This window comes from Episyrphus balteatus, chromosome 2 (assembly GCF_945859705.1).
Source record: "Episyrphus balteatus chromosome 2, idEpiBalt1.1, whole genome shotgun sequence".
NCBI classification, from domain to species: Eukaryota; Metazoa; Arthropoda; class Insecta; order Diptera; family Syrphidae; genus Episyrphus; species Episyrphus balteatus.
The window spans coordinates 64,449,687-64,468,396 of record NC_079135.1 but is presented as its reverse complement, the minus strand read 5'-3'; the positions used below and the strand labels follow the sequence as shown (position 1 = coordinate 64,468,396).

Genomic DNA, 18,710 nt, shown 5'->3' with positions numbered 1-18,710 from the left:
AATGGCCATACTTCGGTTAATTTTCAATGAAAAAGTTTAGTGAGCACAGCATTTTGAAGGAAATTTAATTTTCTTTTTTTTACAGCAATGTTTATGCCTATCTCAACCCAAAAAAAATATATAACTAAAAAAGCAAAAAAAAAAATTTTTAAAAACGAATTTTTTGATATTTTTTTCATCATTGTTTCGGCTGTTTTGGTATGGAATTTTTTTTTTTCAATTTTTAAAAAACATTATTCTAATAGGGAATTTAATTCTCTACAAAAAGATTTAGAAGCAATAAATCAAAATTTTGCTTGGCTTACGAGATATATTGAAAAAAAAACAAAAAAGGGGCTTTTGCACCTTTATCTTCAATTTCCACCCTCTCATTTAATAGCACTCCGCGGTTTTATCTTCTCTTATAACCCATTGAACGATTCTTGCAATAAAAACCCGTGAACGTCTTAGTTCCTTTCTGAATAGCCTAGGAGGAAAAAAAAAAAATTCTGGGGATGCGATACATTTTTCCTCCAATCTCAATAACTAAAATACTTATAAGCATGTGTTTTTTTGTTTTCGACTAGAAATGTATGAGACCATTGAATTATGTAAAAAAATTGTACCCTTTATTTAAAAAAATGGAAAAAAATAAACTTGAAGAAAAAAAAATTTTTTTTTCTAAAATGATGTTTTTGAAATTAAATTTCTCAGAACATATTTGCTCAACCAACTTAAATTAAAGACTCAGTTCAAGAACAATATTATAGCTTTCGAAAAACATATACAAAATCAAAATGTCTTTTTTCGATGTTCTTTTAACAATTGTTTCCCCATTCTAAGTCAAAATGCCCTCCTGTGTATACAAAAATGCTTATAACTCACAAAAGATATCAGGTACGATTTTGAGGTTTACATATTTAGAATCCTGAAATCAGTCCGAACAATCCTGCATCGTTACTTTTAGGGTCCATTTTTGTAAAACCTGGCGCGTCTTCAAGATCACCGTGTCGCCTATCAGTTTTTAGGGATATTTTGTTATGGCATCCACCCAAGTGATCTGCTTCAACTGATTTTTCTCTTTTCTACTTTTTGACGATATCATACTCACTTAACGTTGCAATTAACAACATCCCAAAGGGATAACATTTTGTTTTATTTCGGTTTGAATGTGTTCTACGACTTAGTAACGAATTTAAGACTATAATGCGTTTTTTCCGTTATTCCATTGAATAATTTATACAATTCACAAAGCTAACAACTTTGTTTGTTACCACAAACAAAAATTTTACAGAAATTACGCTTAAAAACGTTACCTCAACACCGAGAATCGAAATCCTTGAAAAATCCGGTTAGTTTTGCACAGATGAAATTTTGACTTTCCTTCATTTTTCAATTTAAATTTTTTTTTAATGTATTAAAAAACATTTTTTGTGTTCAAATTCCTTAACTGATATAATAACGATCTAGATTATATTAAAAAAATATTTTGTTAAAGTTTTGTGTTATAAAATTTAATTTGATGAAAACGACAAAAAATCCGGAATGTTTTGCACAGCACTGTACATATGTGCACATGAACATTTTGATATCATATTAAGGTAATTGAATATTATTAGCAATTATATTACAATTCTCACAAAATGTTCGCCTATCCATTCAAAAACGAATAACTTCTCTCTAAAACGGGACCTATTTAGCTATCGTTTATTTATTGACGATTATTGACTTACAAAAAACAATCTCGGGAGGCGAACCTCGGCCACCCGACTAAGAGACAACTACTAGCTCACCTAGACTAATACGACTTCTAAGGAAATGAAAACTTTTATTTATATAAACTGTTTTTAAAATATTGAATAAGACATGATTTAAAATATGTAGCTTTAAAGATTCTCAAACTGTGAAACGATTATCGTCTATTCGATTATCATTTTTAAAATTACGGAATATTCCAAAAAAAATAGATTTTCCATCATTTTACATCGATAAAAAATCAAAAATTGGAAAATATATGGTGTTTTATATCACGCAAAAATCTTTCTTATTTGACCTAATCCAGAAAAACTAAGTACGCCATCGTGTTCAGCATACTCGAATTATCTTTAGTAGACATGAGAGCCCTCTGTCGGTTTTTTGAACTATCACAGTGTTATTAACTTAAATAACTTGATTTAAAAATTACAATCAAGCGTACAATTGTGGCTTTTGAAAAAGGTATTATTCATTGCTGTAAGTGTTGCCGTTGTTTTTTATTAATTTTTTTTATTTTTGGTTGTTTTTGTGGAAAATTGCTTCTTCCGCCTAAAGGGGGGAGATAGACTCCCCCTCCTATTGTAAAAATACTTGTATTGAACCCCTCTACAAAATATCGTTATCAAATCTCGGAGCCACTGTTATCGTACTCGTGCCCAATAGCATACCAATTTTATTTTATTTAGAAACAAACCTCACCCAAAACTAATCAAATCAAACCCTCAATTCCCAAACACCCTCAGAAAAAACATCATCCGAAGAACAAACAATATCAGTTCCTAATCCATTAAACAACAAAACACTAAATCAAACAACAATTTCACCGCCGGCCATCGCTCTAACTACCACCACCTCCAGCACAACCAGTCCCAATACAACCACCTCCAACACAACAAACTCCAATCCAACCACTTCCACCACAATCAACTCCACAGCAACCACATCTTCATATTACCCTTTGCATTCATCCAAATTCACTTCAGATATTACACAAAATACTTCTAATAATAATTCCCTATCAGAAACCACACTTTCAAATAACTCTACTTCACAATCACCAATATCAACCTACACCCAATCCCTAATAAAAACCAATAAATACTACATAAAACCGTCAGAATCTGACAATCATGGCCTCGAGCAATAAAAATAATATTTATTCCTCAAATAACTTCCTCTCGGAACTCGGATGTCTCGATTTTCGATCAGCGGACACTACCTCAAATCAACTCTTTGACTTACCCCCTTCCTCTTATAAACAATACTCAAAACTCCACTTCATTTGTTAAACCTTCACTTAGGGTTCTCCAGTGGAACCTTAATGGATTTTTTAACAACTACCATGAATTACAACTTCTTTTCAATTATATAAAACCATGTATTATATCTTTGCAAGAAACCCACATCAAACACAATTCACAACCTCACTGTCCAAAGCAATATTCATCTTGCTTTTATAATTTGACTTCCAACACTTCATGTAAGCAGGGAGTATCCCTTCTCGTCCACAAATCTGTTCCACATAATTTTATCCAAATCAATTCAAATATAGCAGCAGTAGGAGTACAAATCGAATCAAATATTAAATTCACCGTAATCAGCATTTACATTCCACCAGAGCAAAGCTTTTCTCGCAATGACCTTGATAGATAAGATATCAACACCCCAGTCATTCTTACCGGTGATTTCAACTCATGGAGCCCCTCATGGGGTTCAAGCACATGCAACACTCGCGGTAAAATAATCGAACACTTCATCACCAATTCTGGTCTTGCAATTTTGAATGATGGTCGACCAACACATTTTTCGACAAACAAAACCTACACTAATGTCGACCTTACCCTTGTCACACCATCTCTTATTCCAAATTCCACATGGTCTGTCTCTGAGCACTTACACGGAAGTGATCATTTTCCAATCACCACAGTTATCTCATTAGGCAACAATTTAACACCTGTACGCTTATAAAAGAGATTCCTACTAGACAGGGCTGACTGGGAACTATTTCAATAAACTCTGTCTACAGAAATATCACAGAGGAAACCTTCGTGTAACATTAATCACGAAGCATATCTTATACAAAAGTCTATTAGATCCGCAGCAAACATTGCTATTTCTCAATCAAAGGACAAAGCTCACAAAAAAGTAGTTCCCTGGTGGAATAAAGAGTTAGGCGACCTCCGCCAAACGAAACAAAAAGCTTGGAGACTTTTTAAGAAACACCCTACAGATAATAATCTGATTTTCTACCGCAAAAGCAACGCTAAATTTCGCAGAGCTGTAAAAGAAGCAAAATTTTTGTCATTTGAAAAGTTTACCTCAAACATCAATCCAAATTCCACATCTAAAAAACTATGGACTGATATAAAGACCCTGACGGGCAACTTTATACCGCACTCAATCAAAATCATAAATTCTGAAACAGAAACTTTAACATGTCCACAAGAAATTGTTGAATTTTTTTGCAAAAACATGGGGACTTGCCGGCGATGATACAAACTTCCACCCAACTTTCATAAGAGAAAAACACTTGATGCTCAACCAAGTTACTCCATCTTATACAATTCGCAGCTCTAACTGAATGTCCTTTAAATATGACAGAATTAGAAAGCTGTCTACACTTAGTTAAAGGGACGACTCCTGGGTTTGATCGCATTTCTTATGCCATGCTTAAGAATGGTTCTTTACCCTTTAAAAAAAGGTTACTAGATTTATTCAACCAGATTTTTAACCATGGTATAATTCCTCAAAAATGAGGAAATCAAAATCACCAATAAATTCAAATATCTCGGTGCTATACTTACGTACAACATGTCTTGGTCAGAACATTTATCGGAAAGGCTCACGATCTCCAAAAATTCAATAAACGCAACCTGGTCTAATTTCATCAAAAACAAAAACATAATGCAATCTTCAAAATACAAAATATACGAAGCTGTTTGAAGATCAGTTATGAACTACTGTGCACAAATCTGGGGCTATACTGAGCATACTGAAATAGAAAAACTACAACGGTTTTTTGTAAAAAGATGTTTCTCTCTGCCAAATAACACACCCAACTATGCAATCAATATAGAAACCGGACTTCCCAAGGCCTTTCTTACAACACTAGAATTGCACTTCCGATACATTAAAAAAATATACACTCTTCCTGAGAACAGATTAACACGTAAACTGTCAAATATTATCATCAGGAAACAAATATTTTGGGTAAGTGAATGGTCCACAATCTTCAATCAAGTTGGAATTGTTTTCAATTGGTCTGCAAAGTCTGAGTGGAGTAAAATCCATATAAAAGTTTGCTCTAAACTTAGAGAAAAACACTGGATAGAACACACACAACGAGCTACACAATCACATTTTCACGACGAGTACTGCAACCTTAAATACATGGAAGTTCCAAATTATTTCAATGATCAGAACTCACGGGAGATGATTAGTTTGGTTTTCAGGTTTCGATGTGGACTGCTCAATCTTAATGCACGAGCATTCAACAGAGAATCTGTAGGCATTTGTACAATCTGTAATCTCGATGCAGCCGAAAATACATACCATTTTGTAGGAGTCTGTCCCATATTCAAGACGTACAGAAAGAAGGTTCTAGGCAGTGAGCATCTTAATCGTGATCATTTTCTTAATATCCTCAATGGACAAAATTATACCAATCTCTACAACTTTCTTAAAAATGCACTACGTTATCGAAGTTTAATTATAAATGAGTATTCATAAAAAAATCGCTAAGCTAAAACTAATTATACAAATTTATTAAAACTCTTTACCTGACAGGCAACTTTATAAGTTATTGTCATTAAATTTAAATTTTAAAGTTAAGAAAACTAAATTAACTATGTATAAATTTCTTGGAAATAAAATTTTTTATCTACCTATCTATCTATCTAATTCCTCAATCTTGGAAAACCAAACAAAGACTCTTCAGTTGTTTCTGGATATCGTCCTAACTCGCTCCTCCCTTGTACAGGCAAGGTTCTAGAAAAAATAATATCCAGACGATTGTTCTGGTTTCTTGAAAAAGAAAATCTTATCGACAATCGTCAAGTGGCTTTCAAACAAGAACGCGGAACTATCGACGCACTTCTTCACCTAGACGAAATCATAGCATCGCACCTGTCAGCAAAAAAACACGTTTCATTCCTTATGATTGAGTTCGAAAAAGCCTTTGATCGGATTGGCATCCATGTTATTATTAACAAACTAATGAGCTGGAAAATTGGGCCAAAAATATTAAATTACATCAAGTCCTTTCTAAGCAATCGATTCTTTCGCATTAAAGCAAACGGTACCTATTCATCTATCCATAGCATGATAAATGGGATTCCACAAGGATCCCCTCTATCTGTCACCCTCTTCATAATTGCATTTAATGAAATCAGTTCAATAGTGGACACATACAGCACAGTATGTCGTACAATATATGCTGACGACTTGATAGTTTACTCAAACTGCAATGATTTAGCGCTCCTTGCTACCACGTTCACCAATATTCTTCAAAAACTATCCGAATGGGGGCAATACTCTGGCTCAAAGATCTCGATACAAAAATGTGAAATTCTCCACATATGTAAAAAATATACTTGTAATAAAAACATCTCAGTACAGTTAAATAATTTTAATATAATTAATGTTAGCTTGGCTAAAATACTTGGTATTATATTCGATTTGCGATTTACATTTAAAAATCACTGTACAATGTTAAAAAAGAACCTGACTGGTAGGGTTAATGTTATAAAGTACCTTTCATCTAAAAATAGTTACTCCAATGTTAATACTATTATTAATGTAATTAAATCTATAATTTTATCAAAGATTGACTATGGTTTAGCTGTATATGGTTAATGTTCCAAATCATCTTCTCAACTCATCACAACACCGTACCATGCAGCCATTAGAAGCGGTATGAGGGCTTTCCGTACAACACCAATCCGGAACCTTTTGACAGACGCTGGATTACCATCACTCCCCGAAAGAATAGAACATATTACTACGAGTACCATACAAAAAATTAATTCCTCTAGAAGATCACCCATAAATAACGATGTCAAAAGAATACTCAAACGAAAGAAACACTCACGACTCGAATCCACATTAGTCTCCGCTTTAACATCAGCCAAAAATCTGGACATCCCCATCGTCACTCAAAAATTGAAGCCATTGGAATTTACCAAACGACTTTATAAACACAGATCTTAGTAAATATACAATCACAGCAACCAATAATGAAGTTTTTAAAGCTATGTTTGCTGAAACGGCAGACAATCACAAACAAAAAGGATGGAACTTAATGTTCACTGATGCCTCAAAAACGGATAATGGAACATCATTCGCTGTTGTTGCAGAAGACTTAACAACTGTTAGTAAAGGTCTTCTTCCAGCTTTCACATCGATCTTTACAGCAGAAGCGTTTGCCATCCTTACTGCTATCGACAAATCAAAAAACAATAACACCATCATATTCACAGACAGCCTTTCTTCCGTAAAAGCCATAAAAAACGTCAACAATACTAGTGAAATTGTAGCATCTATCCGCGACAAGCTCATCTCCAAGTGCGGAAAACTTAAAATCGCATAGATTCCAGGACACCATAGAATTAAGGGTAGTGAATTTGCATATGCTGAAGCAAAATCAGCTTTAAGAGAGCCTCTTACCACATTCTACGCCTTCAACAAAAAAGACATTCAAAGACACCTACTTAAGACATGGAAATACAAGAGAAAAACAAACTGGATAAGCTATCAACACATTTACACCAAATTTAACCCTAATGCTGAAAAAGTCACCTACCGTAGAGATATATCACATAAGAAAATAAAAATTTAAATAAGACTCCGAATGGGATACACCAACATTACCCACAAACACCTCTTTACCAACGATACGCTCCCGCTTTGCCACCTTTGCGACGAAAACCATACGCTTACCATAAGTCATCTTATATCTTGCAAACAAGTCAATTTAATAAGCGAATCCATTGCTCATACAAACTTATCTAACCTTTTAACCACAATGTAACATTCGATAATGTAAATAATGTATATATTTCTAAAACAATTGAATTTGTCTGCGAATAAGTGCGACGGGCTACGACTGACTCTTTCACACTCACTGTTTCAATTTTACCCATATTTCTCATATTTAAAAATTTTTCAAATAATTTTTTCTTTTTTTGAATTTTTATGTTTTCCTCAAGTTTTTGTACATATTTTTATAAAAATATATGATATTAAGCAAGCTTTAAATCTGAAATGTAACATAAAAATTATGACTGAAATTGAAAAAAAAAAAAAAATAAATAAATAATTTAAAAAAAATAACTAATCATTTGTTTGTATGTTGATTCAAGGCTTCTTTTTACATTTTGTTATTAAATGTATACAAGATTTCTTTATCAATCAATTGTTTTTCATTGGAATTATTCTTTTTTATTGCTAAAAAAATATATTCTCACACATATTCAAGTATATTTTGTTGCTATCCTAACCATAATCTCCTATGGCCGCCCTTCTTAGAAACCGGTACCACTGTGCAATGTAACATTCGATAATGTAAATAATGTATATATGATTATGTCAGCACTAAATTTAGAAAACCTTAAATAAAACTTATCTTTTGTCTTACTAGCTGAGAGCCCAAGCAGCTCCAGCTAAATATAATTATTGACAATGTAATTTATTTAATTGTTAATAAAGTTTTAATAATAATAATATTTTATTTAGAATAAAAGAAAGTTGGCACTTAACGGAATCGAACATCAATTTCCATCGTGTGAACCGAATACTCATCGAAATTTTAGCATTTGTAGAGTTTTGAAATTGCCGCTCAGGACGTGGCCACCTCGTCGCTCGAAATTGACGCTCAGAATTCTGGCGATCAGAAGCTCAAAACGATAATCGCAAACTCAATCGCTATCGTGTCGTTTGCCATTGTGAAATTGCATACTTAAGGTTCCTTATTGAAGTACTAATTGGGTTGGGTTGAGAAAAATTAAAGGGCGTCCGCTCAAAATAATCAAAAACATTGCTGTTGGAATTAAACAAAAAGAAAATATGTTTTATTTTGGAATATAAACCAAAAGTGAAGGAATTGAAGGTGGAGATGAAAAAAGTGTGAAAATAATATTGCAATTTTATTTTTATTTTTTATTTTTCATTTGTGGTTCAAGTATGCAATTTCATGATGACAAACGAGACGATAGCGATTGAATTACGAGAGCAAATCAAAGACGATCACGTTTTCGATTATAGTTTTTGCGATTATTGTTTTTATAATAACAGAATGACCCACCAAGACGATACCTATTTAGCTATCAACCAATAACACTGGTTAACAAAATTAAACTTTTTTTTTGTTGCCGAAACAAAAATATACTTTTCTGAGAGTTTTCGGTGTGCTGAATTCGAATCCGAAGTCCGAAAATGCAGCACTTCGGACCTTATTCTTTTATATATGGAAAATTGTTTGAGCATATTTAGTAACGGTTTTTATAAGAACTATTTACCACCTTTTTAAATATGTTTAAATCTTTCCGATATCTTTTTTACTGCCCGAGATATCCTCAGTTGTTTGGTATTTTTATAACGTCATTATCTTCTTTATGATATATGAAGCCAAACCCACTGACTTCAGTTTAAGATATCTCGGGCAATACAAAAGATATTGAAAAGATTTAAACAGGTATCGAAAGATGGAAAACAGTTCTTATAGAAACCGTTAATATATATGCTCAAACAATTTTCCTTGTACAAAAGAATAATATCCGAAGAACTAAAAAAAAAACGTTTTTTTGCATTTTCTAACAGTAATATCTCAAAAACGGGAGCTGATTAGTTGTTTTTGACTTCGGATTCGAGTTCAGCACACCAAAAACCTTCAGAAAAGTATATTTTTGTTTCGGCAACAAAACCTTTGTTAACCAGTGTAATCGTCTAAGCACATTTCAAAGACAACTTAAGTGCAACAATTTGAATTTTTCAGGAACTAATAAAAACTATTTCATGCTCAAGCAAACGAATCTCGAAGGACTTTTTTAAGCTTAATTTAGTATTTGAGTTGTAAAATCGATTTTGAAAAAAAAAATATATGTGACTTAAGTGGTTTTTGCAATGACCTATTCAAATGTGTTCATGATCATGATAATCGAGTTACGGAAAGCAAAAAAAAAAACGATATTGGGTGGAATGCAGAAAGCTTTGTCTGAGTCTCATGAGATTGAGCTCTGAGAATGAGTTCCAGATAGTGAGATAGAGCATTTGCAATGAGACAAAGCTCAATTGGGTATGCAAGAGGTTTGTCTCATCTCACTATCTCAGTCTCATTGTAAAAATGTCTTCTTCAAATGAAAGCAGTTTTTGTGATAACACTCCAAAAATAAACGATGATACCAATATTTTTTTTGTGAATAATATTAAAAAATACAGTTTTTTTGACAAAAAGTCAAACTCCTGACCTAAAAAAAAAAAACGCTTTAAAAAAAAATCCAAACTGGAACATCAATATTCATACAAGTACCCGTTCCGCTACCCGAGGAGCTACCGCATACCTTCCGATGTGTTCAAACCTTAAATAGCATTCAAATCGGAGTTTGAAAAAAAGTTTGGAAAAATAAAAATATTGAAATTAAAAAAATTTCAAAAAGAATTACCAATATTATCTAAAATAAGAATAAAGGAAAAATGTGACCGCAATAAAACGAGGTGGGTCTGAAAATCCGAATCCAGTGCTATAGGCTCTAAGGCAGAATACAATTGTTTTTTATAATAATTGTTTTGCTTTTTCATTATGAATACTTTATTACCTTATTATTATTCAATACCTGCAATTGTATTTTTCATATGAAAATTTAATGTTTAAAAGCACGCTTGCTCACAATCAATCTCTAACTATAACTTCCAAATCAGCAAAAATTACAAAAAAATTCCAGAAAATAAACAGCTGACTTTGAACTTGTTTTGACACACCAAACACTTTACCACAAAAAAAAAAGAAGTGCATCATATGATCCCATGTATATTTAGCATCCGCTTTGTAAAAACTTTAATTCAAAATTTTGATTTTTAGAAAATCGACTTTTGTCCAGCTTTTCGACCAGAATACTCCTTTGTGCGTCGAATGATATCGTTTTTCGATAATCGAGTTACGGAATGAATAACGATAGAATTAATTTTTTTTTGTTTACAACAGTCATTACTCATAAGTGTAGTATGTGTTTTCAAACAAAAACAGAAAACCGGATGCAAAAAAGTCTTGTCGTTTTCGAGAAAACCTGTTTTATGGAATAGTATTTTGTGAAGGAAAAATAAAAATAAATACAAACTATACAAAATTTATTGAATAGTTACATACTTTTTTAAAGTAAAAACAAACAATAATGGGGTTATTAGAAAAAAGTAGTTATGTTTTCTTTATAATTTCTCGAAAACGACAAGACTTTTTTGCATCCGGTTTTCTGTTTTTGTTTGAAAACACATTATAGCAATGAATTTTGAAAACTTAATTAGTGCTTAATTATATAAAATTTTGAAAAAAATTAGTTCAAAATATTTTTTTCGTATTTTTTTTCAAAGTTTTTATTTTGAAAATTATTTTTTTGAAAAGCTATTCCATAAAACAGGTTTAATTAAAAATAATATAAAAGAAAAGGCTTTCGGCTTTACAAAAAAATATAACATGTTAAAATAGGTGTAACCGTTGATTTTTAGTAAATTTTTTTCAAAAGTAAGACATTTTTTTTTTGAAAATTGCCCTCCTCACTAAACGGTACGGAATGGACCCCCCGTACTTTGATTTTTTTTCTTGTTTCAACCCAACCTACATATCTTTTTGAATCAGTCTGTATTGAAGTAAAAAAAATAAAATAAACATATAAAAGTACGAAAATAATTTGTTACCTTTTTTTTGTAAAACCATTGCAGCAGCTTTATATAAACGAAATCTGCAAAATGAGCACATAAAATTGTTGGAAATTAAATGATCTTTAAAAACTGTCATGAGTATTTTTTCACTAAAAGTTGTAGAAAAAAAGCTATGGCCTTTCAAAGAATTTTTTCTTGAAAATGTACATCTATTTTCAAGTATAACTTTCTTATTTTCAATTTTACAGAAAAAAGTACGTTAATCAAAATTGTAGAGAAATAAATTATCTACAAAATTCCTTCAGACATTTTTTTTGTGGGACTTACGGTTCGCAAGATATCGATAAAAAACAGTTAACACCCCTTTTCCCAAGATGGTGGCCAAATGGGGGGGGGGGCTTTCAACCCCGAAAACTGGATTGTATACTCACATTAACCTCCCCTACAGATCAAAACAAAAAAATCTTGTCCTACCCAAAATGCAAGGTTAATGTAACATTTCAATGGACTATAGCTATAAGCCATTTAAGGCTTATCTATTCTATACCGGACACCCTGTATATACAATTTAACTAAAAAATAAGATTTCAATTGAAAATATTCTTTCCAATGAATATTGTTTGAGTCAATCGATTAGTTAGCATTTGTGTTTCAAAGCGAATAAAAATATCACAAAATATCTACTTGATAACTTTTCGGGGTCGCTTTCCCTTACAATGCAATACAAAGATCAAAGTTCACTTACAATTTATTTTTTTAAGGTCGCTCGTATATATATTTATTTTATTTCACTAATAATTGCCCACATTTTGAGTGATAGATCAAACAATTAAACACTTACTAGCTTACCCGTGCGAGACTTCTCGCATGCTTAAATAAAAAGAAAGTATAGGTAGGTAGGTACAAAGGTAAATACAGAGTGTGTTTTTTTAAAAAGTCGAGAATTACTAAAAAACTCGTGTTTATCCCATTTAAAATACATTGGATTAGCCCCAGTTTAAGTTAAACAGCTATGAATATGGCACATTAAATTTAGCAATTCTAGGTTCCCTAAGTTGTACATACATTTTATAATTAACTCTATTTCAAACAGGTTGCCGCAACTAATATCTCAAACTTGGTCAATTTGAAGAACTTGAACCGATGTTGAATCATGCATTCACCACCTTAAATCGTCAATAAAAAAAATTGTTGAACGTAAGGTTTCTGTCTGATTCTTACATCCGACAATTTTTCCTTTGACGATTTTTCTTTGCTGTTGTATTGGGCTTTTCCAAAAATTATCTTAGACCCATTTAATTCACACTCCATTAAATTTTATATCGCTATTCAAAAGTGGAAATTTTAAAATTCGTATCTACCTACGTGATTTAATTGTTTTTCATTTTTAATAGCCACTTATCATATTTTAGCCTAGGAAGTACCTTAACGGACCTAACACCCCTATTACGATTGTCAACTATCAATTGATAGTTGATAAATACTGGAATTTGATGTTTTAAAATCGAAATGGGGGAAAACTGGTCATTTTTTTAATGGATCTTTTCAGTTACATTTCACGGTTAGCATCATTCTTCGTTTTCAATTTTTTTTCAAAGCAAATAAGAGATCGAATTTTTTTTTAACAACTATAAATTCTTTGCTTCCGGCTACAAAAAGGTTAAGTCACAAAATTGCACTTTCTTGTTTTGATGAAAAGAGAATCAAAAACATAAATTAAGAGTAACTCTTTCTTATAAAAATAAGAGGATCAATGCTCAAAAATTCATCGATTTTCAACTTCAATCGGATTTTCTGGTAAACTATCATTTATGTAAGTCCTTTTTACCCAGGGGCAAAGAATTGATAGTTGACAATCGTAATAGGGGTGCAACACTTAAGCCCCTATAGCACGCAAAGAGCAAATGAAGGGTCCAGGGGAAAAACGGCACATGTCCACTTTTTGTCAAAAATAAACGAATGATGAGGTCTTTGTAGTATTTACTGACCACTATCTGATGGCATCCTTACTTTTATAAAACAAATTTAAGCCTTGCTGAAAAAATAAATAAATTGTGTGCTTTAAGTACTAAGTTGTATGGAGAACAAAATTTAAAAATGCATTTTTCTCGAAATGAGTTGGAATGGACTTGTGCTGTTTTTCCCCTGGAGCCTTCAAATATTACGGCCTTTTTCTTATGTACATTATGTATATACTATATATGTACATACATAGGTAAAAACGCCATTAAACGTTTGTTATTGTTTTGTTTCTGGCGGTGTTTTTTTTTTCATAAAGGGAAATTCCAAAAACTATCTTTGTCTTTTCCTTTTCTAATTTGACATATCTCGGCAGGGAAAATGTAAACAAAAAACATCCCTGCAAACCAAACCTCAGTAGTTTAGGGGAAATTACAACCACCAACAAAGTCTATACTTTGTAGGTGTATGTGTTTCCTCATTTACCAAAATCTCTCCCCTCAAAATATTGTAGTTTTGTTTCTCCTGAAAAAAATAAACTCTTTGGTAAATGGGAGGAAAAGAGAGCGATGTATGCAATGCACAAAGTTTTGTCTCTTTTGTAATGGCGGCGCGCCATTGATTTGACTTTTCCTGCATTTTATATTTTCTAGTGAAACCTTGATAGCCGCAGCAACATATTCGTTAAGAAAAAAAACATTTCTGTGCTCCATTTGATAGATAAATAGAACAATTTAACTTAAAAAATAAATAAAATCTTCTCAGTGTTATTTGTGAAAAATATTTTCTAAAAAAAAACAATCTACCGCACAAATTCTTCGGCACGCCACATAAATTCCACCACCATTTCCACCATCAAAATGCACAGCCTCAGCCTTGTGCATTTAGAAAAAAAATGACACAAAAACAACCACCAATTGATTTGGAAAATAATGGTATGCTGATTATAAAATTGATAAATTATAAAGTTGTTGATTTTTCTGTCTTTTAGTGGCGATCAATTCCAGACATCATTGACTGAGTTTACAGCAGCTTCAGCCTTGAGCATTTAGAAAAAAAAAGTCAAAACAAGATACAAAAACTACCACCAAAGTGCAGACTGCAGAGTATTTTTTTTTTTTTTTTCATTTTTCTCAACTGGCCAGGCCACAGTGGCGTGCCCAAGGATCTTTTTTTTATGTATTTTGTTTTCAAAAAAAAACTATTTTGTGTTTTTCCAATAAAATATTAAATAATAGTTGTTTAAAAGAATTGTTTGTTTGTTTTGAAGATTTTTTTATTTTCAGATGAAATTAAAATATGGATTTTAGCAATACGGATATAAACCCATGAAAGTGCTCCAAATAAGTACTTTAAAAGTACAAGTTTCAGTGCTTTTTCTGTAGGTAAAAAAGTACTGGAAAATGTACATCAGAACCACTTCCAGAAGTGCTTCGCTGATGCACTTTTGAAGTACATTTTTGTCTGTACTATTAATGGAGGGGAAATTTATTTCATCTTGCATGCAAGAAAGAGATAGCTGCTTCACGTATTCTTATATACAGAAAGTATATAACTGAGTTTTTTCCCGAGCTCCTATCTGTTTTCAGTGGAAAAGAAGTACTTCTTTTACGTACATATTTCACCGGTTTTTTCTGTAGTTCTGCGTTTGCTGGGATATTGTCACACACACTTACAACAAACACTGTGTGTTCGAAATCATTTAACCACAAAAACTTTTATATTTCGCGGTTGTTTTCAAATTTAAAGTTTTTATTTCCGATTAATTAAAAAAAATTAATTAATTTTACATATTTATTTTGGAAAACACGAACTAAATTCACAAAACTCTATCACAATTCGCGCCTCCTTTTGTTTGTTTATGTCTTCACCATCCCAGCTATAGCTGTACATTTTTTTTTTCTTTTTTTTCTGTGTTCTTTTGACTATTTTCTTATACTGACAATCGTTGGAAGTTCCCCACTGAACTTATTCCAAAGATCCTGTCAAAAGCGATGAACACTTCCACTTTCCAATCATTTTGGAAACATCTTATGTAGAAGTGTTCAATGATCTGAAAGAATAATTAAAATAAAGGTAGGACCGCACTTGATGTTGAAGGAACTACGCTAAGTACACCAAAGTAAAAAATAAGCAAAATATTTTGTATCTTTCATTGGTTATCGGAACTACACTATGTGGAATATAATTATTCCTATCAAAATATCGTATTATGTAATAAATGAATAAAATAAATCAATTATTTGTATTTGACGAATTCGACGGAAGAAATAGCCCAACTTTCTACTTTTTCATCTGTCGTATCCTTTGACATTGGTTGTCAACAATAGATCAGTTCGATTTTCTGTTTCGGAGTGCACACCGGGGAATTTCAGAACTAAGAACTGTGTTCTTTTCTTTTCTGATTTTATGAATTGTGAACTTTAGTTGTTTATTTGTGAAGAAAATGTAATAAAAGTAACATTTAATGATATATCTAATAAATTATATCAATTAAATACTAAAATTCTGTTGTAGAGTTCAATTTTACTATGCCAAAGTCATATCTACAAATGATAATCTGTTATTAAAAATTGTTTTTAACTGAAGAGCAAGTACATACATAAAGTCTAGTAGCGTATTTTATTTTATTAAAAAAAAAAGAACAACGATAATAGTTAACAATTTCTTGCATCAGAACTTCCTTAGTGCACATTCATCGAGAAAATATCGAACACACCTTGGAATTTAAAGTGAGCTGTCAAAAAGCAATCCGTCATGCAACGTTTTCTTTGGGTCACCCCTTTCTGTCACATCCTTCAATTTCAACGGATTAATTGACACAACGGGTGGAACGGATTCTATGGGTTGGGGCCTTTAATTTCAAATTAATCTTTCGATCCATTTTACCTCGATGAGGATTAGCAATTTACCATTAACCATTTGACATTCAAAATGAAATAGTTTACGAAAATATCTCATTTGGATTTTAGTGAAAACATGATATAAGGCACTTAAATACAAAATAAAACTTTTGAGTGATCTTTTTTTTACGGAGGTTGACTACCCAGAACCTCAAAAGTTGGCATTTTCAATTTGTGTGCCAAAAATGAAATAAAAATGTATAACTAATGTTACATGTAACAGGGCTGTTTAGGTACTGCCAAAAACAGAAATAATTCTCCTTTTTTCAACTTTTTTAACCCAATTCCTGTTTGATTAGACTGAAACTGTGTAATTTTTTTTTTACAAAAAAGAGAGCCCCTCTTCTTGCAAATTTCTGCCCAAAAATTTCTTCGGACAAAAGTCTGAAATCTTTCAAAAGCTAGTGCCTTCTTTTTTTCTTTTAATAAATGATAATTTTGTCCTAAAAGAGTTTGCGTACTTTTGCACAATTTTTTCTTTCTCTGAGAGGATTTCATCCCCACTTCTAAAATTTGACAGGTTTCATATTTTTGTCCAAACTTATCTGCAATTTGTTTGTATAATAATGCTTAAAATGTTAACCATCAGAATTTTTAAGCAAATCGGAGAATTTACTCGCCTAACGAACGCCCCTGATGATACGAACTAATGATATACGAACACCCCTAATGTGAACAGGAACACGCCATGTCAAACATTTCCAGATTCATTGGAAAGTGGTAAAAAGTCATTTTAAAATTCATTTTGGCTGGAATATTATTTTTTAAACAAATTAAGATTTCTTAAAAAATTATAAACATTTAAATATTTATATTTTGCCAGATTCTGGCGGCAGAAATTCGCCTTTTTTTAAGATATAATTTATTAAAATCTGTTCGGTGTAAGTCCCGGTAAAGGGTGTTCGACAACCGTAATAATATATATGATGTATACTTTCTTAATATAAACTTTATTTGAAACTACAATGTTAGTTGCATACATATGTAATTCTATACAGATATTTTCTATAAATATATTATTATATAATTATATTTATTTTAAACAAAACTAGAGCGTATATAGCAAAATATTTTTAGGCAAATTCAATTAAAGTGTCCAGGAATGAGTTCTTATTCAAAAGTTTTGTAGTTGCAATGACGAATTCAACGTTGTTGTCTTCTTGTTGCGATAAAAATCTTAGAGCGGATATTTCAGCAAATGTACAACCGCCAACGAAAAATACCAACACAACACGAGGAACATTAAGCGATGATCCTTCACTTGGTGTAGATGATTGTCGGCCGTTAATTCCAATTAACTGTGCTTGAAAGTCTTCAAATGTTTTGCCTGGGAGAACATTTATAGAACTTTTAAGAGATTGCCACCCAAGTGGTTTTAGGCTTTGTTCAACAATCCGAACGGTTAAGGGTGCGTAAAAACTGTGCACATAGCTTATATCCTTGGGAGCTACTTCAACAACATCATCTACCGTTAGGTTTAGAGTCTGAAAATATAAATGTGTTCAAATAAGATTACAGTTAATAGTGTACACATTTTTAAAGAAGTTAATGAATTTTTTTTCCCAGGCAAATTAAAACAAACTTTTAAGATTGTTCAGTAAGAATATAAAACACCTTATTGACCACAAACAAACAAAAATAAAACAAAACAAATAAGATTTTTCTTTTATAATTTTTAATTTTTACTGAATCCATTTCAAACCAACATCAGCAATACACTAATTTAGCAAAAATAAGAAGAAGAAAGAAAGTACAAAGCAAAAAAGAAGAAAATTAAAGAAAGCTTTACATATCGCTCATAACTCAAAAAAACTGTTTTTTTTTTCTTCAGAAAACGAGTTTTTAATATACAGTGCTGCTAAAAACATTCCGGATTTTTTTGTCATTTTAATCAAATAAAATTTTATAACACAAAACTAAAACAAACAATTGTTTTAGTATTTTTGCTAGGTCGTTTATATATCAGTTAAGCAATTTCAACAGAAAATAATGACCTTTAACACATACAAAAAAATTAAAAATTGAAAAATGAAGTAAAGCCAGAATTTCGGTTGTGAAAAACTAACCGGATTTTTTAATGTTTATGTTCAAAGTTAATATTTTGTTAAGAAACCTTTGTTTTCGAAAACTGCTCGGCACCAACGAGGCTTGGACTCGGCCAAATTAAATAAAATAGAACTAGGAATATGCTCCTAGTCATTTTTCAAAGCTCCAAGTACGTTAGTTGCCGAGGTGTGCTTTTTCTTC

At 31.7% G+C, this 18,710-nt stretch overlaps 1 protein-coding gene and 1 long non-coding RNA gene across 2 annotated transcripts; one reads left to right on the top strand and one right to left on the bottom strand.

The window, feature by feature from the left end:
* Positions 1–14,060: 14,060 nt before the first annotated feature.
* Positions 14,061–14,811, top strand: LOC129911795 (uncharacterized). Its single transcript, XR_008771701.1, has 2 exons — positions 14,061–14,495; positions 14,552–14,811. It is a non-coding gene; the product is annotated as an uncharacterized LOC129911795 (long non-coding RNA).
* Positions 14,812–17,394: 2,583 nt separating this feature from the next.
* Positions 17,395–18,163, bottom strand: LOC129911786 (vacuolar protein sorting-associated protein 33A-like). Its single transcript, XM_055989704.1, has 2 exons — positions 18,078–18,163; positions 17,395–17,947 (listed from the first exon to the last, which is right to left on the bottom strand). Exons 1-2 carry the CDS (start codon positions 18,156–18,158, stop codon positions 17,537–17,539), a joined length of 492 nt encoding a protein of 163 aa, XP_055845679.1. The 5' UTR covers positions 18,159–18,163; the 3' UTR covers positions 17,395–17,536.
* Positions 18,164–18,710: the final 547 nt, after the last annotated feature.